Consider the following 26,779-nt stretch of genomic DNA (forward strand, 5'->3'; position numbering starts at 1 on the left):
GCTGTATGCTTATGCTCCTGAGAGCTGTGACATGGAACATTTGGATTTAAGTAAAATCGCTAATCTCCCTGCAAGTAAAAGCATGAGCAGTATTTGGTCATGTACAGGGGCAGGCTGCATTTAAAAATAAAGACAACTGTGATTTTCAAAGCAGCCTAAGGGAGCTGGGTGGGATTTGGGCCCCTTAAACGCCTTTTCAAATCCCATCCTATGCCCTTTTAAATCCTTCCCAATCCCTCAAAATAGGGTTTGTCAGATTTAAAGGGGCATAAGCTTTGTGGGCCCTCAGCACAGCAGTGAATTTCATCTGTTGGGAGCACAGGCCTCAGCAGGAGGGGTTTCCCAGCATTAGTGAGGTGGAGCAGGACTTGCTTCACCTTTAAGTCCCAATACACTGGCCAGAAACCATCCCTCCTTCCCTGCACAGAGCGCCCTTCTAATGGCTCCTCCCCACCTAGGAATGAACTAAATTCCTAAGGGTGAAAACGTGAGTTATGTTTAAAATAAGAAGCAAGTATACTAAATACGTATCTTGAAATGCTTTTACATAAAGACTCTATCCCATACACATAGCTAGATCCATAAAGTAACGAAGCTTGTGACAAATTCCTTGATTTAGAATACAAGGAAGTTGTGATCAGAAGTAGTATTTGATTTTTCTATTTTTCACCTGACTTCCACTCCACTTCTCTATCTCAGAGAGCATACGAGTGTGCCAGTGATGATATCAATGATGCCGTTTCCACCCGAGACCCCCCGCCCTCCCTCCAGGGCAGAAGACCCTAGGCCCGCCACAGAGCAGCACACAGCAGTCTGAATAATATGTTGTAACTTGCTATAAATGAGAAAGCAATGCCCCTGCCCTGCAAATTGCAAATTTCCCCTCCACCAGTGATACTCAGACCTCAGTGGTTCAGGAGCAATCAACATTGCCCAAAAGAGCCACAGCAGGGTGAATTCATTGTTTCATTCACTATATATTATTCTCCCAGCAAAACGACTGACCAAGTATTATTTTATCCACTACGATTTGATGTTCGCATAGTACAGGGGTGGCCAAACCTCCGGTCTTGAGCCGCATGCGGCTCTTTTACAGTTAAAGCGCGGCTCGTGCTGCCCCTCACTCCACTCTCCACCTACCAAACTGGGGCCCGGGAAGCTCAGGGCTTCTGCCCTGCGGTGATGGGGGTCTCAGGTGGAAATGACATCATTGATATCACCACTGGCCCTTTCCTGGGTGCAGAGGCCCAAGGTGGAACTGGATGATGTAATTTACTTCCCAATGCCAGCAAGAATGAATCTGGCCCCAGGTCAAGGCACAAATGAGTGACTGGGGAACCCTGGGACATGCATGACTTGGAACTTCTTTCTGTCCTCCTGTAAAGAGATCTGTGAATGGGGGTGGGGTGGGGTGACCATTGTATACAGGACTCCAAGGCAGCTTAGTACATCAATCAATTAAACATATATTTGTTTTCCTCTTGCAGCTCTACAAAGTGCTGCTTATTCATTCCTTTTACTTGAACTAAAGTCATGCTTTGTGTTACTCTATGAGGGTCAGATCCTCAGCAAGTGTCAAAAGATGTGGCTCTGTTGAAATTAGTGGTCCTATGCCATTTACACCAGCTGAAGATCTGTCCCTAACGGTCTATGTAAACCTGGTGTGGAGGTGTGTGTTTAGTTCTGCAGAGGAGGGAGGGTTAGGTGTCACACTAAGGTGTATATGACAGACTTAATTTGCTGCCCTGGGTGACCATGCAGAGAAGCATACACAGATTTTTTAAATAAAAGCTTTTAATAGGAGAAGATGCTATGGTTTGTGGTGCTGCATGGTATTCGGGGTGACTCTGCTTTTTTATGCTTTAAAATTGTTTTCCAGAAGTCAGATATTTGATTGCAGAAGTTGCATAATGCAGGCTGCTCCACTGAGTGTTTGAAAGTAACAGTGTACTTTACAGAGACTATTTGAAATTGCCAATGCCAGCCTGTGTGCAGGAGAAAATAAGTCAAGCAAGAGAAAGATGAGATCAAATCAGAATATGAGCAGCTCCGTGGGAGGCTGGCAGGAATTGAGCACAGTTTATAAATGGCCCTTCCATCACTAATCCTGAAACACCATTCACATAATGGAAGAGGAGAACAATAGCTTAATTCAAAAGTTAAGCAATTTACCTTGCATAACTGTGTCTTCTTTTCATAATATGCAATCACGGGCTCAGTTGCTTGGTAATACGTAGCCATTCGTTTCATGACAGCTTCGGCATCAGCAGTGCACTGACTCCTCTTCAAAAGGCGACTGCTCATGGTCTCGGTGGAGCAGTCCAGGCAGAGCACAAGTTTTGGCTCCCCAATCTACAGAAGCAGAGAAACAATAATTAGTCCAAATGCTGGGCTGGAAAAATCTGGTTTTGTTTATTAACCCAAGTTTTTTCAGATAACTGTAAAACACAAGCTAGCTGATTAGTCATATAATTAAAACAAGACCAACTCTCTTCAGCAAACAAGTTATTCAATTAATTTAGCCCCTCTTCTATTTGTGATTTGCCGGCAAGCAGATTATTATTAACAAATAGTCATGTTATACAGCAGCACCCAGAGGCCTCAATCAGGACGAGGGCCTTACTGTGCTAGGCAAACACATACAAAGATACAGGCCTTGCCCTAAAGTAATTATAAGCTAAGACCCAGACTAGGGCTTTGATAATTTGTTTGCTATTTGCAATTATCCGACAAATGCTTTATGCAAACACACTCCAGCTTCTGGAGTGCCCACTGTAAGTATTCAGTATTTGCTGGTCAAGCTTTGTGACTAATCACATGGTATTGTTTTTAACTCCATGATTGGATGACTATAACTTGGATAGTTTCAAGTGCAACTAGGTTGTTTCACATGAACATGTTTAATTGCATGCAAATAAAAGAACTATATACAAACCTACATAATCTTGTGTATGAATGTTCCCAAATGTTTATGTAAACAAAACCCTGCCTGAATAGCAATTACACAGTCAATAAAAGGCTTTAGGAATGCCATCCAATGTAATTCACTGCATTTACTCAAACAAATGTTCATAGGTACTTTAGCGCAGTATTTGCCCGGGTCTACTTGAGATGTAACTCTCCATCCCTATAGCTCTAGTATGAACAGAGAGATGTGTTATATCACTCTGATTTATGCAGAGATGAATTGTTTCTAACTCACAAAAGAAGAAACCTAGCATTGCGTGCTTCGCAAACTGTGAGGCTGCCTTCCCTGGGGAGGCGTTGACCTTTTCAAGGGAGGCGCAAGTGAACCAAGGCAAAATGAAATGGGTTTTTGTGGGTTTTTTTTTTTCATTCTTGGGACATGGCAAAGACAGTCAATTTCTGAATTAAATAGAAGATTATATTATATGCATTTACTTATTCCCAGCTGAAAAAGAACCTGTAAAAATAAGGGGGGGGGGAACCCCAGGCAGGTTGCACTGTTCCAATGTTATAAAATATTTTGTGTGTCTGTGTGTGTATGTGTGTGTGTCAGATCCTTACAAAAATTCTGAGGATGATTCCCAGTAATTAATTTTAAAGGGCCGTCATGGATGTTTCTCTACATGTTGGGTTAAGAAAGCTGCAGTGCACTTTATCCTGCAGCCTGCTCAACCAAAAACGCCCATTGACACTGAATTTTGTCTGAGCAAGAACTGTAGGACTGAGCCTAGTATGTGATAAGCTGCATGGAGATCATAAAATCATAGAAATGTACAGCTGAAAGGGAGCTTGACGGGTCATCAAGTCCAGCCCGTTGCGCTGATGCAGGACCAAGTAAACCTAAACCATCCTTGACAGGTGTTTGTCCAACCTGTTTTTAAAAACCTCCAGTGACAGAGATTCTATAAGCTCCCTTGGAACCCTACTTCAGAACTTAACTTATAGTTAGAAAGTTTTTTCTAATATCTAACCTAAATCTCCTGTGCTAAAGAATAATCACATTACTTCTTGTCCTACCTTCAATGGACATGGAGAACAATTGATCACTGTCCTCTTTATAACAGCCCTTAACATATTTGAAAGCTGTTATCAGGTCACACCTTAGTCTTTTTTTTTTCCTCTCCAGACTAAACATGCCCAGTTTTTTAAACTTTTCCTAATAGGTCAGATTTTCTAAACCTCTTGCCACTTATGTTGCTCTCCTCTGGCCTAAGTGTGGTGCCCAATATTGGACACGATACTCCAGTTGAGGCCTTCCCAGTGCTGAGTAGAGTGGGACAGTTAACTTCTATGTCTTACGTACAACACTCCTGTTAATACACCCCAGAATATTACCCTTTTTTGCAACTGCATCACATTGTTCACTCATATTTAGTTGTGATCCACTATAACTCCCGGATCCTTTTCTCTGCATTAATACTGCCTAGCCAAATTATTCCCCACTTTGCATGTGTGCATTTCATTTTCCTTTCTAAGTGTAATATTTCTGTACTGAATTTCATCTTGTTGATTTCAGACCAATTCTCCAATTTGTCAAGGTTGTTTTGAATTCTAATTCTGTCCTCCAAAGTGCTTGCAATCTCTCCCAGCATGGCACCATCTGTAAATTCTTAAGTGTACTCACTCCTCCATTACTTAATTCATTAATGAAAATATTGAATAGTACCAGACCCAAGACAGACCCATGTGTGAACCCACTAGATACGTCCTTCCAGTTTGACAGCAACCACTGCTGAACTACTCTTTGAGTATTATCTTTCAACCAACTGTGCATCCATTTTATAGTAATTTAATCTAGACCATATTTTCCTAGTTTGCTTATAAAAATCCCATGTCGGACTGTGTCAAAAGCCTTACTAAAAAAATCACAATATATCATGTCTACTGCTTCCCCCCCATCCATGAGGCCAGTAACCCTGTCAAAAAAGGAAATTGTTTGTTTAGCAGGATTTGTTCTTGACAAATCCATTCTGGCTATTACTTATAACCCTAGTATCCTCTAGGTACTTACAAATTGGTTGTTTAAGAATTTGTTCCAGTTTTCTTTCAGGTATTGAAATTAGGCTGACTGGTCTATAATTCTCTAGCTCCTCTTTGTTCCCCTTTTTAAAGATAGGTGCTATGTTTGCTCTTCTCCAGTTCTCTGGGACCTCACCCGTCCTCCATGAGTTTTTGAAGATAATTGCTAATGGTTCTGAGATTGCTTCAGCTAGTTCCTTAAGTACCCTAGGATGAATTTCCTCAGGCCCGCCAACTTGAAAACATGTAACTTATATACATATCCTTCAAACTACTGTTTCCTAATTTTAGCTTGTATTCTTTTTCTCTTGTAGTTAATATTAATTGTGTTTAGTTTCCCTCACCAAAGGCTCTTACGTAAATTAAGTTGTCATGGGATAAAAGAGAAGGTCCTTTCATGGATTGAGAACTGGTTAAAAGACCGGGAACAAAGGGTAGGAATTAATGGTAAATTCTCAGAATGGAGAGAGGTAACTAGTGGGTGCCCCAAGGGTCAGTCCTCGGACCAATCCTATTTAACTTATTTATAAATGATCTGGAGAAAGGGGTAAACAGTGAGGTGGCAAAGTTTGCAGATTATACTAAACTGCTCAAGATAGTTAAGACCAAAGCAGACTGTGATGAACTTCAAAAAGATCTCACAAAACTAAGTGATTGGGCAACAAAATGGCAAATGAAATTTAATGTGGATAAATGTAAAGTAATGCACATTGGAAAAAATAACCCCAACTATACATACAACATGATGGGGGCTAATTTAGCTACAACAAGTCAGGAAAAAGATCTTGGAGTCATTGTGGATAGTTCTCTGAAGATGTCCGCGCAGTGTACAGAGGCGGTCAAAAAAGCAAACAGGATGTTAGGAATCATTAAAAAGGGGATAGAGAATAAGACTGAGAATCTATTATTGCCCTTATATAAATCGATGGTACGCCCACATCTCGAATACTGCGCACAGATGTGGTCTCCTCATCTAAAAAAAGATATACTGGCACTAGAAAAGGTTCAGAAAAGGGCAACTAAAATGATTAGGGGTTTGGAACGGGTCCCATATGAGGAGAGATTAAAGAGGCTAGGACTCTTCGGCTTGGAAAAGAGGAGACTAAGGGGGGATATGATAGAGGTATATAAAATCACGAGTGATGTGGAGAAAGGGGATAAGGAAAAGTTATTTACTTATTCCCATAATACAAGAACTAGGGGTCACCAAATGAAATGAATAGGCAGCAGGTTTAAAACAAATACAAGGAAGTTCTTCTTCACGCAGCGCACAGTCAACTTGTGGAACTCCTTACCTGAGGAGGTTGTGAAGGCTAGGACTATAACAGCGTTTAAAAGAGAACTGGATAAATTCATGGTGGTTAAGTCCATTAATGGCTATTAGCCAGGATGGGTAAGGAATGGTGTCCCTAGCCTCTGTTTGTCAGAGGATGGAGATGGATGGCAGGAGAGAGCTCACTTGATCATTGCCTGTTGGTACACTCCCTCTGGGGCACCTGGCATTGGCCACTGTTGGTAGACAAGATACTGGGCTAGATGGACCTTTGGTCTGACCCGATACGGCCGTTCTTATGTTCTGTCACCACTAACCTTTTTAGTGAAGACTGAAGCAAAATAAGCATTAAAAATCTCAGCCTTCTTGATGTCATCAGTTATTAGCTCTCTTTCCCCACTAAGTAGAGACCTGAAATCCTACACTTTCCTTTGTCTTTCTCTTGTTCTTAATGTCTCTCATCTTCTCTTATTCCCTTTTATGTCCCTTGCTAGGTGTAACTCATTTTGTGCCTTAGCTTGTTTAATGATCAACACATGTAATGAGAATGTCAGATATGATCTCCATCCACATTTGTCTGAAGTTCTTTGAAAGGGACAATTAAAGGGACAGACAATTAAAGATGCTCTCTATTCTTTTCCAGTCCAGCAGGGATTTGGAGGGCTTCTCTCTAGGAAAAGACAAGAAAAAGTGGCCATTCATTTCATTAGTGACCATGAGCTAGAGAACTTTACCATTGGCTGTAAAAGAGCCTCAGATGACTGACTTGTGGACCTCCCAGAAAGGAAGATGCTCTCCTGGAGTCCATTCTTTTAAGAAGGCAGTACCTTAAAGGTAAGTTTTTAAATGTAAATATTCACATTAGGTCTACAGTAGCTGAAGAATAAGGGAGGTGGCTTGGACTATGAACCGTTCAGCCTGTTTTTCTGCTTCCTTACATTCTGAATTTCTAAGAGGCAGCTAAGGCTCAGCTGTAACATCTGGTCTCATGCTGTGGGAGCCTCTCTCTCTAACAGCTGGATAGTCTCATGACAGGCTCTCATTCCTAGGGCTTTTCAGCACAACCAAGGAAAACATAATGGCAGCACTGGCTGCAATGTTGTCTTCTTGGATTTAAAATGAAAGGGTCCAGAAGCAGTTTTAAATACGACAAATTGTTATCAAGAGGTGCAGTAACTACCCCAATATTATCTGTGCCTAAAGTAAGTGCCCACATTGCCCACTTGTGGCTACGTTATTCATGAGTTAAAGTTTCCCTCCAAATCCACAGCAAGATAAATGGGTCAGAGTCTGCCCACAGTTATGATGGTGTCAATCTGGAGTAATTCCTCTGACTTCAGTACAGCCATGCTGTAACTTTTATAAAGAGGATATCAAGGGCTCAGCTGACTGATAGGTAACTATGTTACCCGGTATGATAAACCAGGTATATTTACTTTTGAAAATCCATGTGATTCTGCTGAGACTGCATATAAACCCACCTACTCTCTGGTATTATGTTTTTCCATATATATACGGCAGTCATACTTTCAGTCTGAGTAATTTTTATTCCAAATTAATGGAAACAACAAGAAAGAACAATGTGTGCATGTCCTCAATAACGTGCTGCTTCAACGCTGTCCTGCAAAACAGACAACAGAATCCTAGGGATTTAAAGGTGCGGTACACAGAAAACAAAATCATATTGATTATACAGCTACATATGCCACATCTGCAGGCTGTCACAATGACGTACCGAGTGCCCTCAACTCCCATTGACATTATATGGATTGAAGACGCTTAACACCTGGCAGGAGGTTCTCAGCACCTTCCTGAATTGGGTCTGCAAGGCTTTCTCTTTTAAATTAAAAGGGACCTAATTTCTGAGATTCCTTGGTAAATGCTCTTCTCTCTTTCAGCTTCATCACAGATAAAGGGGACAACTAAAGAGCCAACAGAAGAAAATGACCTTAGGTTCCGTTCATTTAGGAATGGCTTCTAAAGTACAAGTAGCATCTCCATCCCAAAATAAAGACCGCTATAAGCTTTGTTGTCAAGACAACCAAAGGAGTGTTTGTGAACAGTGAAATGATTCCAACACTGCAAAGACTAAATAATTCCTTGTCATTTCTAGAAGCACGTTGGACAACTTTTGTGAAGTATGGGAGCAGCAGCTAGCAAAATGTACATCTTGTAAAACGAGCTCTCCCCAAAGCTCCTCCCTTCCACTCCACCTTTCTTCCAAAACAGTGGAGCGCTCTGCTGTGGATTCAGCAAATTGTATGTCAGCTGGAGCTGGTACCACTTTTGAGTTGGCGACCCACAAAACTCAATGCTCAAGACACATACCACAACGAATCCTGAAATTCCGGACTGTAACATGACTATGATGCAGATCGCTCTCTTTCTGCTGCTTTGGATTCAACCAGGCTTTGGATTCAACCAGGCTCCTACATCCTATGAATTCTGTGATGCATCCACCAAGCAGGGGACTACAACTCCCATTAGCCCCTTCCTCAGTGCACATCCCTCTTCCTTCTGGCCAGGTAAGGGAAAAGGTCACAAATCAGGAAGTTGCCACTCCAGGCTCTGTTTGGAAACAGTGGTTGTATGGAAAGAGAGGAGCTGCAGGAAAGTTGAAGCAGCAGCCACATGGCAAACAGGGAGCTGGAAAGAAGCTGAATTCATAGAGTTATCCCCAGGAACTGTATGTAGAGTTGCCAACCCTCCAGGATTGACCTGGAGTCTCCAGGAATTAAAAATTAATCTTTCATGAAAGATTATGTCATGTGATGAAACCTCCAGGAATATGTCCAACCTAAATTGGCAACCCTACATGTATGCAGAGCCATGTGTGGAACAGGCTGTAACTACCGGGTGCAGCTCTGTGTGGGACTTATGGAGGAGCAGCAATGACTGGGCAGGCGCGAGTGCAGAGGAACCCCAATGAGAGACATTAATTGAGCCTGGCCTAGAAACCTGCAAGCACCTATTTCCTTGGAGCAGAAACTGGACTGTAGAGGGCCCCCCAGGCACTAGACCTGTAGGGTCCTGACTCTTGACTGTACTGCCCCAGGGACCCAAACAGGAACTGATATTGATCACTTCGAACTGTAACTGTTTAAGCCTCAGTACCTAGGATATTAGCAACCGTCCCCTTTCCTGCCAGCCTTAAAATACCCTTTCACTTAGCCATATATCTCAGTGGTTACTGGGACCCACCAGGGATGGCGCCTACTACACCTACAGTGCTTGCCTCTGAGTTGTGGTACTCTAAGCACACTACTGGCACCTTAGGGGTTTAGTGTACTGAGCAACCACAGTAATTACAACTCTCCTGGCATCTCAGTGGTTCATTTTTCACAGGAGCATCAGGCTCCTTTTTTACTGTGAGCCAAGAGGGAAAACACTAGTGAACGTGGGAGCTTGTTTGGAGAGGTTCTTCACCAGAACGTCTTGATATTCTTTAGACAAGCTTCTGCCATCCTTACCCATGTTGGGTGGCATCCTACACCACGTGTAGTCCCACTGAAATTCCTGAAATAACTTTCATAGTAAGATAGGCTGGGCCACTGTTTAGGATAACACACTGGGACTCAGAAAACACCAATTCAATTCTCTGCTCTGTCACATGCTTTCTGTGTGACGTTGAGCAAGTCATTTGGGGTACACCCACATTAGTAAAAAAGGTTTTATAACCACGTTAGCCAACATGCCATAAAATCCCAGTGTGAACAAGACCATTGTAGCTTTAACACGTTAGCACATTGAGGTAAACACTAGGTGGAGCCTAGTATAGTAGAACCTCAGATTTACGAATACCAGAGTTGCAAACTGACCGGTCAACCACGTACCTCATTTGGAACCAGAAGTACGCAATCAGACAGCAGCAGAGACCAAAACATAAATATAAAAATAAAAGCAAATACAGTGCAATCCTGTGTTAAACATAAACTACTTAAAAAAAAAGAAAGAAAAGGAAAGTTTTTAAAAAAAGATTTGACAAGGTAAGGAAACTGTTTCTGTGCTTGTTTCATTTAAATTAAGATAGTTAAAAGCAGCATTTTTCTTCTGTGCAGTAACATTTCAAAGCTGTATTAAGTCAATATTCAGTTGTAAACTTTTGAAAGAACCACCATAATGTTTTGTTCAGTGTTACAACCATTTCAGAGTTACGAACAACCTCCATTCCCGAGGTGTCCATAACTCTGAGGTTCTATTGTATTTCTCTTGACCTGTTAATGTGTTAAAACCACAACTGCCTTGTCCATGCTAGGATGTTACCATGTATTGATTACCACATGTTAGCTAACACATGATTTTAAAAAAGGTACCTTCTTTCCTTGAAGGCCTTAGTCTCACTCTGCCTCAGTTCCCCATCTTAAAAATGGGATAATACATTCTTACCATATGGGGGGGGGGGGGGAGGAGGGGCAGTGAGAATAAAATCCATTGACAATTTAGGGTGCTCAGATACTGTGAAAAGGAGCTCAACGGTACTGCTCCATATAAAGGAGGCACAATCTGTCCCACAATGCCCAATGATGCAGGATATGGAACAATTCTAGGATGCTTCTGAGTGCCCTCAACTCTCATTGACTCCAATATATTGGGTCTTTAGAATGTTTCCATAGGACTACTTGCAGAGTAAGATACTGCTCAAACTGTCCCTATGTAATTTCGATCGCAGCTCCTACTGGCCGCGGTTCGCCGCTCCAGGCCAATGGGGGCTGCAGGAAGGGTGGCCAGCACGTCCCTCGGCCCACGCTGCTTCCCACAGCCCCCATTGGCCCCCAGTGGGAGCCACGATCGGCCGAACCTGCGGACGCGGCAGGTAAACAAACCGGCCCGGCCCGCCAGGGGCTTTCCCTGAACAAGCGGCAGCCCTAGTTTGAGAACCACTGCCATAGAGCTTAATCCAGGAGACAATATCTGTGGAATTCTGGGAGGGATTTCTTCCCCTGCTCCAGTCCCTACATGCTGCTCTGGCAATGAGTAGGGGCTGCAAACAGCCCACAAGGGGCTGAGGGAAAACTCCCCAAGAGCAGGCACTGAGTTGGGTCATGGCACATACTGTTCAGGCCATTCTGACTTGCACCTCAAGCAATAGGCACAAAGAGTGGGCAGCAGGTTAGGAGCCTCCAGGGCTGTCTAAGTTACACTGAGGGCCATTTCAGCCCCTGCAGCAGCCCAAAGCCACCTTTGTTCCCCCTTGCCCTGGGCTGTGTCTCTTGGAGACCCGTACAGAATCTGATCTTCTGTCTCCAGCTGTCATCTCTCACCGCTCATATGGATCCTTCAGATGTCCCTCCTGTAGCAGTGCTATGCAGCAGGTGGCCTCTGAGCATATGCCCTTCCCTTAACTTCCTCTAACACCATCTGGGTGTTAGCTCTCTAAAACTGTCAGTGAGGTGTAGGAAGACCACCCATCCCTGATTGGGCAGGACAGTCCCCAAATGTACATTTCAAGTCCCAGTTCAAATGACCCCAGGTCAGCATTTGTCCCAGATTCCCTGTGGCTCCACTCCATGCCTGCCCGAGGCGGTGCCAGTCTCTTCCTGGTGGTGGGCCTGAGGTGGGCCTTAGTCCCCTCTTGCCATGAGGCCGCACCCCATGCTCCTCCTCTTCCCCCCTGAGGCCCCACCCCTGGCCGGGCCAGAAGCTGGGCAGTAGTAAGAGCCACCCAGGGAGTCTGGGCCGCTGTGGGGAGCCTTGGACCCTGCACCTGCCTTGGGTGGCACAGACATGGGAGAGAGCAGGGACATGGGCTGTGGGCTGTTCTTGGACAACCCGGCACCCCACCCAGGGCAGGTGGAGGGTCCGAGGCTCCCCACAGCAACCTGGGCTCCCTGGGCGGCTATTACCACTGCCTGGCTCTGGCTTGGCCAGGGGGGCAAGGCCTCCAGGTGAAGAAGGGGGGGAGGGGCAGGGCCATGGAGGGAGAGGGGGGTTCCTGCATTTGTCCTGTTCTTACATTTTGAAATGGCAGTCACCCTAGTGAGGTGTGAGTTAAATGGTGGCCAGATATGCAAGTGGAACTCACTCTGTTAGGCCACTGAAGACACTTCATCAGGTAACTGGACTCTGGCTGTCCATTCTGCACATTAAGAGGGCTGAGGTTTGAAGTGGGACCTTGGTGATCTGTTGGCAGCTCAACACTACCAGGCAGCTCCCCTTCGGGCAAGTCTGTAGGAGCTGTGCTAAACTTGTCTCAGCTGGAAGTTGCCCTTTGCAGCTTTTACACTCAGCTATGCTGATCAGTGCCATGGGGCGTTAATTGGAGTATTCAATGTTAAATACTTCCATAAAGTATTTTGAGTTTTCACAGCTGCGTGGGACATCAACAAGGCTAGTGGGTGCAGAGTTCTGGCCTCTGATAACTGAGGTTCTCTGGGTCTGTGAATCAATATTTCAGTTTAAGGAATCATGATTACTACCTCTGTCTTTCGCCAATAGAACTTTGACGTGCTAGAGATGGTTCTTGGGAACTTTTATTAAAATTTTGCCACCAAACTGAAGGGATGGCTTTCCTGCCTTTGATGGAGTCAACCCCTCCCACTATTACTGCCAGAGAACTTTTCCTCTTGGGATTCTGCTGAAGGTTTAAAAAAAAAAAATCCAAACATGCAGCCTCTGGAATGAATCTGATTGCACCTCACGTCAGTCTGTTCTAAGTATTTTCCAGGGTAGGATATGTCCCCCATCTCCTCCCACACCATTTCAAGTTACACAGATCAAACACAACTGAACTATCAATGTACTGAGTAAGAAGCCTGAGCCTGAAATGAAAACCTTTGCTCAGTTGAATGTTCCTTACTTACACTACTCATTACTCTATTTGCATGAGAAAGAACTACTCATTTGAGTAAGGGTTTTCATACTCAGATCCTATTTCAGGTATAGTCACTTCCAATAAGTGCAATCACTATAAGTTTATTTGTCCAGTGGTGCTGCCCCCTGCCCCTTTCCCCTTGGATACAGAGTTTCTCCAGTCCTGCCCTTCCACTCTGCAAAGACATGCAAATACATGTGGCGTTTATCAGAGGCAGAGAGGGAACATTTCTGTGGGAGTCCCTTTGTTAAATTGGCACACACTATTGGAAAGAGACATGGGAGAATTACTTAATTTTGTGCACAGGGAGGCACTAATGGACCAAAAATGAATCTGTGACCTGCCCAACTTTATTGCTAATTATCTTGACTGGGTGTTGAAGCCATTTCTCCCACCTCCTGTGGCTTTTGTGACTCTTTTGTAGTGAACAGAATCTATATAAAGCAACTAAAGGTCCATTGATGACTCAATAAGTCTTCACAACATTTTAAATGAGTTACAAGAGAATGTGTAGAGTGAAGGTGCAATATAATGGAATACATAATTATTATTTTCCTCCAGGATATAAACTAATCAGCCACTCCTGTTCTGCTTTTTCATTGTGCTAGTGAGCTTGTGCAAATTCAATCCAGGCACTTATTTAGAGAGAATGGAATATTTTCTGCAGGCTGAGAAATCAATAACTGAGACTTCTCTGTAGATCTTTGTGCACAGTGAAAAAATCAATAGCTTCCTTAATCTTTGTAAACTACCATACAAAAACTTGCAAAATGCTCTTTTATGAGTATTTCAGCATCCTACCTACCACAATAATTTGGCCTGTGCTTTGCTCAGTCACAATGGTTGCAGGCACTGAGAGCTCTGACTCAACTTAAAGAGAGAGCTTAATAATGCATCTAATAGTGCTTGAAATTCTGTTATGCCACATTGCCTTTTGATGAGAGATGCAGTAGCAGCACAAGCAAACTGAAGGTGTAGCTATAGTGAGAAAAGTGACTCTCAAAATGGCAATATCTTACTAAACAGAATTGCTCTCGTCTGTATTTAATGTAACTTAAATGGCTAAAATCAATTTTTATTCCTTCTGGCACTGCAGAGACCATATAATTGGCGGAGTAAGCTGGATTCACTGTATTGCTGGCGTTCCAGATCCCCAGTGATCAATAGCAACTCTCTACTCTCTTAGCCAACAAGTTGGAACAGTGGCTTATAAAGAGCCATATCTGTCAAAAATAGGGACCTGAGTAGCTGATTTGTGTGTCAGATGCAAGTTGAATTTTAATATCAGCAATAATGGTAAATAACTAGATGTTCACCTTGCATTCAAATTCTTCTCCTTGTTTCACGTCCCAGGGATACCCATCAATCAGAAATCCCTTTGTGTCTCCTAAACGGGCAATCATGGCCTCCTTCAGTAGCGCCAAAACAATATCCTGTATTGAAGAAAAAGAATTCTTTGGTTACTAATAAATATTCCTTTAAAGGGCTCAGTTTTTACACATGGACTTTAATCCTATGTCTTCATGAACTACCATAACTCTGCTTTGCTTCGAGCAGGTCCCTTGAAAGCTGGCTTTTTTTTTTTTCTAGCTGCCCAGGGAGAGGGTAGTTTGCTATAGGGGAGGAATAGCTTTCCCTCAGAAACAGCTATGTCACGCAAACCCAGAACCAGGGTCAGAACAAAACCTGTTCTGGATTTTCCAGGATCTTTCCTGTTGTGATGTGCTGTTGTTGTGGGACATATCTGAGTCTCAAAATCTATCTGGGGACTGTGACAGACTGACACTGTCCTGTAATAGCCTGAACAAACCTTATGGAATTAAGATAAACTTTACTGAAGTAAGTTAAACTGTACTGAATTAATACATTTGGAGTACAGTATATTAAAATGCAGTTGTGTATGTATTACTATGGCACCCTATCCACCTTCTCAAGTTGGGAGGGGAATGCTAATGTAATTCCTCCATTATCAGCCCTTTGACATCCCTCTGCCCCAAGGTCTGTATATACTAGTTCAAACCAGATTCTCCAGGAACCAACAAGCAAAGAAATGGGTTTTGGATAACTAGCCTGGTTTTAAACTGGCTGATGGCCTTCCTCCTGATCCTGCAAATGGACTGGAGCCCTAGTCCATGAGGACCCCAATTATTAGCATAGGGTTGAAAGGACTGGACCTACTGAGGTCCCATAAAACTGGGTGCTTGTTCTGAGCTGAAGCTGTGATGAACTGGTAACCACAAAGAATCCCCTTGGGAGGGGAGTGGAAGAACTGCTCGTGTCAGAATCCATGTTAGGGTTAATTCTGGTAAGCTTATTAGCATGTGTGTGGGTTCTTTTATTGTTTTTACATGTTTTCTCTGTAGTGTTTTTACCCTAAGAATAAAGCAGGCTTGCATAGGAAGTGCTGTGTGGTAACTTATAACTGTAGCAATTACACCTAACCATCTCTGATGAGAAAGCAAGCAGGTGTTGGTGAGCAACCTGTCTGTGCTGGAAAGAACACAATGAAGGCAGGAAGCTGTGCAGCCTGGAAATACCCCAGTCAAAAGGGAAAGAGACACTGGTCCCCATCCAGAAAGGCAACAACTGAGGAGCTGGAAACCTGAGAGTGCCCTTGCTCGGTCAGGTGCAGGTGCCCTGAACTGTGTGGACCATGAAACTTTATGACATTATAATGATACTTCACAATCTGATTGTATTTTGACACAGCATCACATTGTGTCAATGCAATGTCATGGTATCTTGTTGTAAATGACAAAGGAGTTTGTCCCACCAGACAAACTGGGGAAGATAACAACACTAAGCTAGACCCAGTACTCCTTTTAATTTCCTATGGGTGGCATTTCTTGATGCCTTTTATTAACACACACATCTCTTGATCTAACTGCACTTGCTGCACATCATATTGTCCCTGATTCTGGCCTGCAGCCTGGCCCCTTTATGCTGCTCAGATGCTGTAAAGTGCAGGGACCTCTCCCGCCCCTCCGCCCCACATCTGGAAATTATTGTAGTTCAGAGGGATTTCCTGGCCAGAGACTGAAATAACAGCCCCTACACCTCTTCACATTCCCCGTCAGTTGGCGCTCAGCTATTCTGGGCTGCCAGCCAGTTCCTTGGGGAGCCATTGCAGTTAATGTAAATTAAAATAGCTGCTAGGGATGCTCCAATTTACACTGAAGGCCATGCCAGCTCTGGGACCAGCCCAGAATTTGGAAGCTGTAAAAGTGGCATAAAGTTCCCTTTGCTGCTACTTCTGTGTTGCATCTTTTGCAAGGTGTAGCTTGCAATCTGGCCCATTGTGTTTAATAATTAATCTACCATAAGGAATTTACGGGTATGGTGTGAGAAGGGATAACTACGTCACCAGTATACAAAAGAAAGAGAAATGCCACATATCTGGGAATTAGGGATCCTCTCTACCAAGCTCTAGGCTTACTTCCCCTCAGATGGGAATACATACCAGTGCTGCTTTCCTATTTCCACACTTTTTGAGGGACACCCACTGCCCCCTTTATTTTGCAAATGAAACTGCAGCTTACTCCAGGCACCAGTTCGCCACATTCCATGATGTCTTTGATCAGTTTGCTCCTCTCTGATGATGATGTTAATTCACGTCGGAGGAGGTCACCAGTAGACAGATGTGTAAATCCATATTTCTGTGCTAATTGTTCACACTGGGTTCCTTTGCCAGAGCCAGGGCCACCTTCATGAGGGGGGGAAAAATCTAGAGTTAGAAACAGAAATTGCGGGGAGCTAAACAATTGGCCTTTTTATTAATCACTGCAGTTGGGAAAATGTAATGAAAATAACATGACTTCTTGTACTGACTGGGCGTTCAAGTACATAGTTATTTAAAGCATTCTGTGCAGAAACTGCCTCGTAACATACTACCATTAAGTAACACTGCTGAGAAGAGAGCAAGCCCCTAAATTGAGGATTTTAGCTCTAAAATAAGTTGTTCCTTTTTCTCTTCATTATGTGGTAACTATTTGGGGAACAGAAATCAGTGTAACAGATTCTCCTTTCACACTGATTTCACACTGGTGTACCAGTGGAGGCCCTTGGAATAAGCAATGTAACTTAATGGCAGTAAATTACCAGGCAGATACTGCATAGAATTTCTTAGCTAATTAACTGTGACCTGAAGGCCAACCCACTACAAGAAGTGATGGTATTTTCTTGTACAGAGATGCATCAATAGATAGCAGAAGATTCTGCTCGCCCCTTCCCCAGGGGGAGCCAGTTTCTTTTGTGGTTTGTCCATTCCAGTGGCTGACAGATTAAACTGGAAGCTTTGTTCATTCTCCTCAGTGCTGGGAGATACTGGTTTGTTCTCCAGAGGCAAATCATGAGAGTTTAAAGAAAGCCAGAAATAAATTGTGTTTTGTGGTCTGTCTTTTGATTTTTGAACTCTTCCTGCCCATCGCTGATGTGTGAGTGACAATTAGTACTGTCCATTAGTACTTGCTCCTGCTGCAGCATTTTTCACTCCCACATCAACCAGACCCCTGCCCAGCACTTAATTCCCAGCTTCCCCTTTCCCCCACATCTGCCCAGGCCCCCCAGCCTCATCACTGCTCCTTCCCTGGCTGGGCATTGCAGGGAAGTTGCTCACAGGAGAGGAAGGCTGCTGGCCTCTTCCTGCTCCTTCCTCCCCTCTCTCTTTCTGTGAGAAACTGAGAATAGCTTTGGGAGCTGAGGGTGTGGGGAGGGAGCTCTTTCTGCAGTAGCTTTAATTGCTTGCTCTACCCCAGGAGGCAGGGCAGGGGGCAGACAGCCAGTCAGAGGGGGATTTCCCGCAGGCAGAGCTCAAGTTTGTTAGAGCACTGGAGCCTCTCAGGCCATCAGGAGAAAGGCTCCAGCCCAGCCCAGCCAGAATCCCATCACGCATGGAAAAACTGTGAGAGCTGGCCACCAGAGTGCAGTGCCAGCCTTGGGGCACCAGGACTTTAGCCCTTCTGGAGTCAGTCTCACTAGACGCTCCAGCCTTAAAATTGTTTTCATCCCTGCCTGGGGAAAACCCTATCTGAGCATCAGGCTCCCCCAGGACCTGCCTCCTGGGAAAGAGCAGCCAATCAGGGCTGCTGCAGGAAGCAGGCAGAGCTCCCCTTTCCCCCCCCCCCCATCCTCTCAGGAGCTGAGAGACATTTCTGGGTTGGCAAGGCGAGGAGAGGGAGCAGCCACTGCCATTGTCACGAGAAGGGAGGAAGGAGGAAGAAGCAGAAAGGAACCAGTGGCTCAGGACAGCTCTGCTTTCCCCTTCCCACCTGTGAATAATGGGTCAGTCTGCTCCTCCCTCACCTCTCCATCCCTGCAACACTAGCCTGAGAAGGGGGCGAAGGGACAAAGAACATTGGGAGCTGCCTCCCACCAGCCTGGGAAGGGGGTGAGGGGATGAAGAACCCCTGGAGCTGCCCCTCACCAGCCTGGGAGGTGGGTGAAGAACTCCTGGAGCTGCAGGAAGAGCAGAGGGGTGTGTATGTGGTGGGGAGGGGTAGAGGCCTATATGAAGCTAGGAAGGGGGCAGAGTTGATGTGTGTGTGTGTGTGAAGGGGGGAGTGGGTAGGATGAATTTAATTGCCAGCCTGTGGGATGGGCAGATATGGGTCTGGGGTGGCAGAACTGCTCAATTAGAATATTTGGGTTTGGGGAGAAGCTGGAAGCTCAGCAGCACCATTACCAGGCAGCATTTTATACAAGCCTGTGTAACTGGACCTCAGCTGGGTCTTCCAGGGTGAGAGCATCTGCAGTAGGCACCAAAAAATCACCTTACTCTGTACATTTGGGTGAGCTAGTAACACTCTCATTGTTGCACATGGGGGCAAGGGAGAGTTCAAAAATCAAGACAGCCCAAAACCACAGTATAAGCGTTAAAAGTAAACCTTATGATTTGGGTGTCTGACTCATGGTTTTTGAACGTTTGAGGTTGGCAATCAACGCTGTCAACTCTTTAATATCCAAATACTATGCATACTACTCCACTATGTGACTGAGTCCAAGATTCATCAATTTTTCTTTCTTGATTGCTTTAGTGAACAAATATGGGCTGACACACTCATGAATTTAGCCATCAATCCCCTTCAGGCACAAAAGTATCCATGTTCCAGGCCTTCACATTGAGTTGTAAGAAAATGCTGCCCCAAACAGATATCGTTCAGTGGCATTACAGTGGTGTAACTGAGAACAGAAATTTGGCCAGAATGTAACAGTGACAAAAGAATGCATTTGTCTTGTATAAACGCAGTGCCTTTTATTGGAGAGTCACAATGAACACTGTTAACATACAATGAAAGCATCAGGCACTGCATCTTCACTGGGAATGTTTTTGGGGAAAGGGTTACTCTTTGGGATAACCTCATTTTCTTCCCTTTAGAAAGATAGGTGTCCGGATGCCTTGTGTGAGGTGGCACTGTGCAGGCCCAAAGGCAGAAATGTAAGCATCTAGGAAATTTTTACTGCAAAAACTTAGGTGCTGCGTGAGTCTAGGCACATACAGGGTTAGGCAATTCATAGGTGCCTAACTCTATAGGTGCTCTAGGGCTGGAGCACCCACCGGGAAAAAATGGTGGGTTCTGAGCACCCACCGGCAGCCCCCCTATCCGCTCCCCTCAATCCCCCCAGTGGTGAGCCCCACGGATGAGCATCTCCCCTTCCTCCCCACACGCCTGCCTGCCATAATCAGATGTTTCACGGCATGCAAGGAGGAGGCTGGGAGGGAGGGGGGAGGAGTGAGGACACAGCACGCATGCAAGCAGGAGGCTGGGAGGGAGGGGCGGAACTGGTCAGGAAGAGGTGGGGCGGGGGGGTGGGAAGAGGCAGGGCAGGGTGGGACATTGGGGGATAGGGTGGAGTGGGTGCAAGGCCTGGGGCAGAGCCAGGGGGCGAGCACCCCCTGGCACTTTAGAAAGTTGGCACTTGTGGGGCAGCTGCTGAGTAGGGATTACAGTAGTCTAAAACTGGGATTAAGGCAACTCAGTACCTTTGTGGATCCAGGCCTAGGTATCTGGGTACCAGCTACAGATGAGAGTTCAGTGGTAAATATGAGCCAGCTAGCCCCACAGAGTCCTGCCCAGTGCATTAGTCACAGTAGCCTCACCTCCTCACTCCACATGGGGAGGAGCCTCACAGCCTCCTGATTTCATATTCACTCAGCTTTCCCCCTCATATGTTGTATCACCCTTGTCTGTTCATTTCCCCTCCCACTCCAGACCTCTGCAGCCCTTCAGCTGCCTTACCTCACCCCCCCAGCTCACTGTGCTTTCTCCAGCTCATTCTTCCCGCCTCCCATTTTTACACGGCTCCCCCTCAGTTTTCCGCTCCTTTTACCAACTCCTCTCTTACACCAACAATCCTTCCCTCAACCCAGAGTGCCCCCAAACAAAGTTTAAAAATATAAATAAAACAGTTATGTAAACAAATATGAAAAAGACCAGCCCTGGCATTAATGTGCCATGTGACTGCCATCATCTCGAGCACGTTGCTTGTTCATTACATCCTCTCTCTCCGTCCTTCCTCTGTTTTTGCCTTTTTAGACTGCAAGCATATACCAAATTCCTGAAACTCACTCTAACGCAAAACCTTAACACCAGCCTCATACTTTCTTTAGGCACATATAGCATGTACCAGCAGACACGTACATCCCTACGGCCACAGTAATGGTGTTGAGGCTGGCATTCAGGTTTTGCATTAGAGTGTGAATTTCAGGAATTTGACGTGTATGGTGTGTTTCTGTCTGTGAGGGAAGCTGAAGGGAGCTAGCAGTGCTGGAAGCCTGGCATTTGTTAGTGTGATTGGCTAAGAGATGTCTTGGTGGGAAGGTATGTGAAAGAAGGTTCCCTTAATGAAACTTCTCCTTGCTTTTCACGGAGTGCACTGATGAGATTGGCATTTAAGTAATCTTAACTGTAAATCAACAGTATTTTGTGCAGCAAAAACACTGTTGCAAAATGTGTCTTTTTCAATGTCTTGTTACATCAATGTAGCATTCTAAAACAGAAGAAAGTGCACTCTCCACAGTGCTTGACACCTGCCAAATAAAGATACTAGATTTATAAAGCTGCACATTAAACAACAGTTAGATACTTGCAGCTAGAAACCTTCAGGTACGGAGCTTCCATTGCAATTTCTTTCACATTATTTTTCAAACAGAACAGAGCAAAGATCCTGAAATAATCAGTTAACAGTCTTCACAATGGCCCAGTAGTTATGCCATGTTTTGAAGTAGGAACATGTGCCCTTGCTTTTGTAATAAAGGCGTAAAACACTGTTGAATACTATCAATTTGTGTATGCTGTCATTTTTTGCTCCACCTACATGTTTTTGGAAGATGGCTGAGTGTTAACCAGCAACAGAATGATCATTGGCAACTGGCTGTTCATCTTGCAATATTAATCTCATCCTTTCTGATTTAATCTCATCCTTTCTGATTTTAAATATATCATGACCATAAAGAGGTAAACTCTAAGGGTATGTGTCTACACTACCTGCCGGATCGGGCGGGCAGCGATTGATCCAGCGGGGATCGATTTATCGTGTCTAGTCTAGACACGATAAATCGATCCCCGAGCGCTCGCCCGTCGACTTCTGTACTCCTGCACCACGAGAAGCGCAGGCAGAGTCGAAGGGAAGTGGCAGCAGTCGACTCACCGCGGTGAAGAAACCACGGTAAGTTGATCTAAGTATGTTGACTTCAGCTATGTTATTCATGTAGCTGAAGTTGCATAACTTAGATCGATCCCCCCCTCACCCTCCCAGTGTAGACCAGGGCTAAGCAAACTCACATACACAGTATGAATGTGTCATTATTCACAAGGATAGTGTGAAATATATGTTTGGATTTAAATGTGTCTGGCTATACACATTCTTCATAGATGATCATCTGAGTGCTACATATCATTAGTAGACAACTGGCAATTTAAAAAAAAAGAAAAACAGATATGTGTAAACTTTGACAACTGCAGATCTAGTTCTGCAGTTTTTTCTAGAGGCAAAACTGCCACTAAGCTCAGGACTGCATAATCAGACCTGAGAGGATAAGTATGAACTATCCCTGCTTCCTTCTACAATTAGTTACAAATTACAGGACAGAACTGACTTGGCACATTTTACTGTTGACTGTTTTATTTAATCCTAAATCTGTTACCATAAATTTAATTGATGTTGTGCATTTACAATGCAGATATATAAAACAGCCACCGGCAGGAACCCAAGATTGTGGCTGCCTTAAAGAAAAAAAATCACATTTTATTTTATTTTGGTCATTCTTCTCCAAAAAAGTAAATTAATATTTTTTAAAATATTGAGTACCGTCTCATAGAGAAAATGTGAGTCACAGAGGACCCTGAGTTTTCCAGTAATTTATACTTTTTATGATAAACAGTGGTTTGGTGGACAAGGTATTGGCCTGGGAGCCTGGATTCTAATCCCACCTCTGTAACTAACCTGCTGTGTGAAACTTGGGCAAGTTTCCTTACTGGTTTCTCTCCCACCTTTTGTGTCTTGTCTACTTAGATTGTAGGCAGTTAGGGTCATGGACCATCTCTTACTCTGTGCAGTGCCTAGCACAAGGAGGCACCAATCTTGGCCTCTAGGAGTATGTCTACACTGCAATTAAAAACCTGCCCTGGCCTGTGCCAGCTGACTTGGGCTTGCAGGGCTCAGGCAAAGGGACTGTTTAATTGCTGTGTAGACTTTCCAGCAGGGGCTGGAGCCTGGGCTTTAAAACCCTGCGGGGTGGGAGGATCCCAGAGCTCAAGCTGCAGCCCAAACCCAAATGTCTACACTGCAATTAAACAGCCCCTGAGAGCCCTCACAAGTCATCTGCCATGGGCCAGCCGCGAATGTCTACCTGCAGTGTAGACATTCCCTAAGTGCTACCATAATTAATTATACAACCATTTCGAAGATAAAACTGTACAAGAAATATGAATGCAAATAACATGATGGGAGGCTAGGAAGCCCAGTGATGGAAAGTACAATAACACTGTTCCCATGTTTGAAGTTCTTTGTCCTATACCTCTTGTTTTCTTTCCTGCCACTAATTGCACAGTTCCCTAAACGATGTAAGTTGTGCCAGGAAAGGTCCCAGAATGCTAACAGCTTTGAGCTTGTATGCTGTGAGAGCAGGCTTTTTGTTTTTTAAGCCTGAACCTCATTTTTTTAATGGGAATGAGGGCACTAAGCACCTCACAGAATTGCACTCAGAATGAAGGGATGCAAGTCACGAATGAAGGTGCAAAGACCGCAGGATGGTAGGATGTAGCTCTTTATATTAGAAACTGTCCCTTTGTAACAAAGTAACACAGTAATTAAAAAAAATGGAGTAAATATTCAGGTTTAGGGCTAGCCTGTGTCTTGCCTTTGTACAGGTGCACAGGGAGAAGGTGGAAGGACGCTTCCAGCATTCAACTCAAGGGCCAGTCACAGCCCCTTTACTCTTGGAGGTGCAGAAACTACTTCCTCCTACCAAGCCCAGAAGCAGATGGGGCCACATGGTGGAGTTCCATTTTCTTCATCTCACTGTTCAGAATGCTCTGTCCCCATTGCCTGATTTGCTAAACCCTGGTCTCTCTAGCTGAGGAGTTTTGGGGGGTTGCAGATGAACATCCCTTCATATTGTACCACACTCAATGCAAGGTCCAACAATGAAAGTTTACAAATCTTAAACCAACCAGTGCAAAGAGTAGGGAGAGTTCACTTCTAATATTCTTCTTAGGAACACCCACACTTTTGGCTGCTGGTCCAGAAGGCTTATTATCACAGACCTACCTGTGGCCAAAAGACTAGACGAGAAAATAACGTTTACTTCATGATCTGTGCCAGTATGAATATACATGCTGTTAGATGAGTGTTAGTTGTAAAATCAGAGTTAATAACCCATGGACAAGCGCAAAGGAAGGATACTGCCGAGCTGGACTAAGGGCTGAACTTTGGTGGGTTAATTGCCAGCAATGAATCAAGATCCACTGAGGGAGGTGCTCTCAGCTGTGAGCTAATTAGACACAGCTGACCCTCACTGGGCACAGCTGACTCCCACTGGGCTCAGCACCAGAAAGAGGGACTGGTTAACGCTTAAGGGCGAGCGGGTGATATGGACCAGAAGGAATAAAAAATGCTGTCTTGTATGGTTTGTATTTTTCTGTTTGGAGTTTATTGCTTTTAGCTTGTACACACACACACACAAAAAGTGCAGAAAGAGACTATATTACTATTTTTGTGTTTTGTTTAAATGATATTGTTTCAGGAGAATATTTCTTCCTTCCAACTAATACAGTAGAGAGAGTGCTTATGAAGTTGTTAAAACTTTTTACCATTGCTTGGAGCGATATGTCATTTAATACTTATCACTCTTCTTTTAAAGCTATTTTGTACCAACTGTTACATTGAACAAAGGTTGTGGGTAAGAATAAGATTCTTCTAAGCTTTCTCTCGTAATCTAACACTTTAAAAAAGAAATGAGTGTCTATTGCTATGGCCCCTTCCACTGTATTATCTGATCACCCCATAAATTAATTTATTTACCTTTGCAACACACTTTTGAGGCAGGCTAATATTACTACTTCGCTTCATGGATATGGAACCCAAGGCACAGAGGGATTAAGTGAGCTATCCAAGATCGCATTGCAAGTCTGTGGCAGAACATACAACAGAAGGCCAATCCTTCCAAGTCTCAGTCCAGTGTCTAAATCAGCGGTTCCCAAACTTATTCTGCCGCTTTTTCAGGGAAAGCCCCTGGCAGGCCGGGCCGGGCCGGTTTGTTTACCTGCCGCGTCCGCAGGTTCGGCCAATCGCAGCTCCCAGTGGCCGTGGTTCGCTGCTCCAGGCCAATGGGAGCTGCTGGAAGCAGCACGGGCCGAGGGACGCACTGGCTTCCACTTCCAGCAGCTCCCATTGGCCTGGGGCAGTGAACCGCAGCCACTGGGAGCCGCGATCGGCCGAACCTGCGGACGCGGCAGGTAAACAAACTGGCCCGGCCCGGCCCGCCAGGGGCTTTCCCTGCACAAGCGGTGGAACAAGTTTGGGAACCACTGGTCTAAATCAAACTACAAGACCATCCTTCCAGCTATGTGTATGCAATCAATAAAGATAATACAGGGGAAATCATCATTAGGCTAGAGACGCTTAGATTTCTTTAAAACATGGTTAATTAGAAACAGGAACATTTTCTCTGGCTCTCCTAGCTAGCTGATGTTCTATTTATCCATTACTCATCTGTGTTGGAAATGTGAATCTCCTTTAGTGAGAGAGCAGATTCACACCGATCAAAATAGAAAATGAATATTCTTAATGGATGGTGCAGCTCAGGACTGATGCTAATAAAACCTTAAGCCATCTCAGTGATTAGAAAGGAATCATCTGGCTATCAATGCACTTTGAGGCATCAGTGTGTCTGTGTTGCATCTGCCAATACACTAACCTTTTGTGTATTCAAGCTTTTAATTTTTTATAATATAAATGGTACTATATATTTATATATATATATATTAGGGCTGTCAATTAATTGCAGTTAACGTACGTGATTAACTAAAAAAATGAATTGTGATTAAAAAAATTAATCGCGATTAACCGCACTGTTAAACAACAGAATACCAATTGAAATTTATAAAATATTTTGGATGTTTTTCTACATTTTCAAATATATTGATTTCTGTTACAACACAGCATCTAAAGTGCTCAGTGCTCACTTTATATTATTTTTTATTACAAATATTTGCACTGTAAAAATGGTAAACAAAAGAAACAGTATTTTTCAATTCACCTCATACAAGTACCGAAATGCAATCTCTTTATTGTGAAAGTATAACTTACAAATTGTAGATTTTTTTGTTACATTGTTTTGGTTTTGAGTGCAATTACGTAAAACTTTAGCGCCTACAAATCCACTCGGTCCCACTTCTTGTTCAGCCAATTGCTAAGAGAAACAAGTTTATTTACATTTACGGGAGATAATGCTGCCCGCTTCTTATTTACAATGTCACCTGAATATGAGAACAGATATTCACATAGCACTTTTGTAGCCGGCGTTGCAAGGTATTTACGTGCCAGATATGCTAAACATTCATATGCCCCTTCATGCTTTGGCCATCATTCCAGAGGACATGCTTTCATGCTGATGATGCTCATTAAAAAAATAATGTGCTAATTAAATTTATGACTGAACTCCTTGGGGAGAATTGTATGTCTCCTGTTCTGTTTTATCCACATTCTGTCATATGTTTCATGTTATAGTAGTCTTGGATGATGTCCCAGCATATGTTTGTTTTAAGAACACTTTCACAGCAGATTTGACAAAACTCAAAGAAGGTCCCAATGTGGGATTCCTAAAAATAGCTACAGCACTCGACCCAAGGTTTAAAAATCTGAAGTGCCATCCAAAATCTGAGAGGGACGAGGTGTGGAGCATGCTTTCAGAAGTCTTAAAAGAGCAACACTCAGATGCAGAAACTACAGAACCCGAACCACCAAAAAAATAAATCAACCTTCTGCTGGTGGCATCTGACTCGGGTGATGAAAATGAACATGCGTCAGTTCACTCTGCTTTGGATTGTTATCGAGCAGAACCCGTCATCAGAATGGATGCATGTCCCCTGGAATGGTGGTTGAAGCATGAAGGGATATCTGTATGTTTAGCAAATCTGGCACATAAATATCTTGCGACACCAGCTACAACAGTGCCATGCGAACACCTGTTCTCACTTTCAGGTGACGTA

At 44.0% G+C, this 26,779-nt stretch overlaps 1 protein-coding gene across 1 annotated transcript in view; it reads right to left on the reverse strand.

The window, feature by feature from the left end:
• The window catches only part of LOC113407233 (adenylate kinase isoenzyme 5-like), a 151,375-nt gene that overhangs the window by 11,781 nt on the left and 112,815 nt on the right, over positions 1-26,779 (reverse strand). The window contains exons 11-13 of the mRNA XM_026655478.2: positions 16,610-16,773; positions 14,387-14,503; positions 2,173-2,352 (exon numbers count right to left, since the gene is read on the reverse strand). Of these exons, the coding sequence (XP_026511263.1) occupies positions 2,173-2,352; positions 14,387-14,503; positions 16,610-16,773 (461 nt within the window). The remainder of the gene's footprint in view (positions 1-2,172; positions 2,353-14,386; positions 14,504-16,609; positions 16,774-26,779) is intronic.

Source organism: Terrapene carolina, unplaced genomic scaffold (assembly GCF_002925995.2).
Source record: "Terrapene carolina triunguis isolate 2854851 unplaced genomic scaffold, T_m_triunguis-2.0 Scaffold210, whole genome shotgun sequence".
Classification (NCBI taxonomy): Eukaryota; Metazoa; Chordata; order Testudines; family Emydidae; genus Terrapene; species Terrapene triunguis.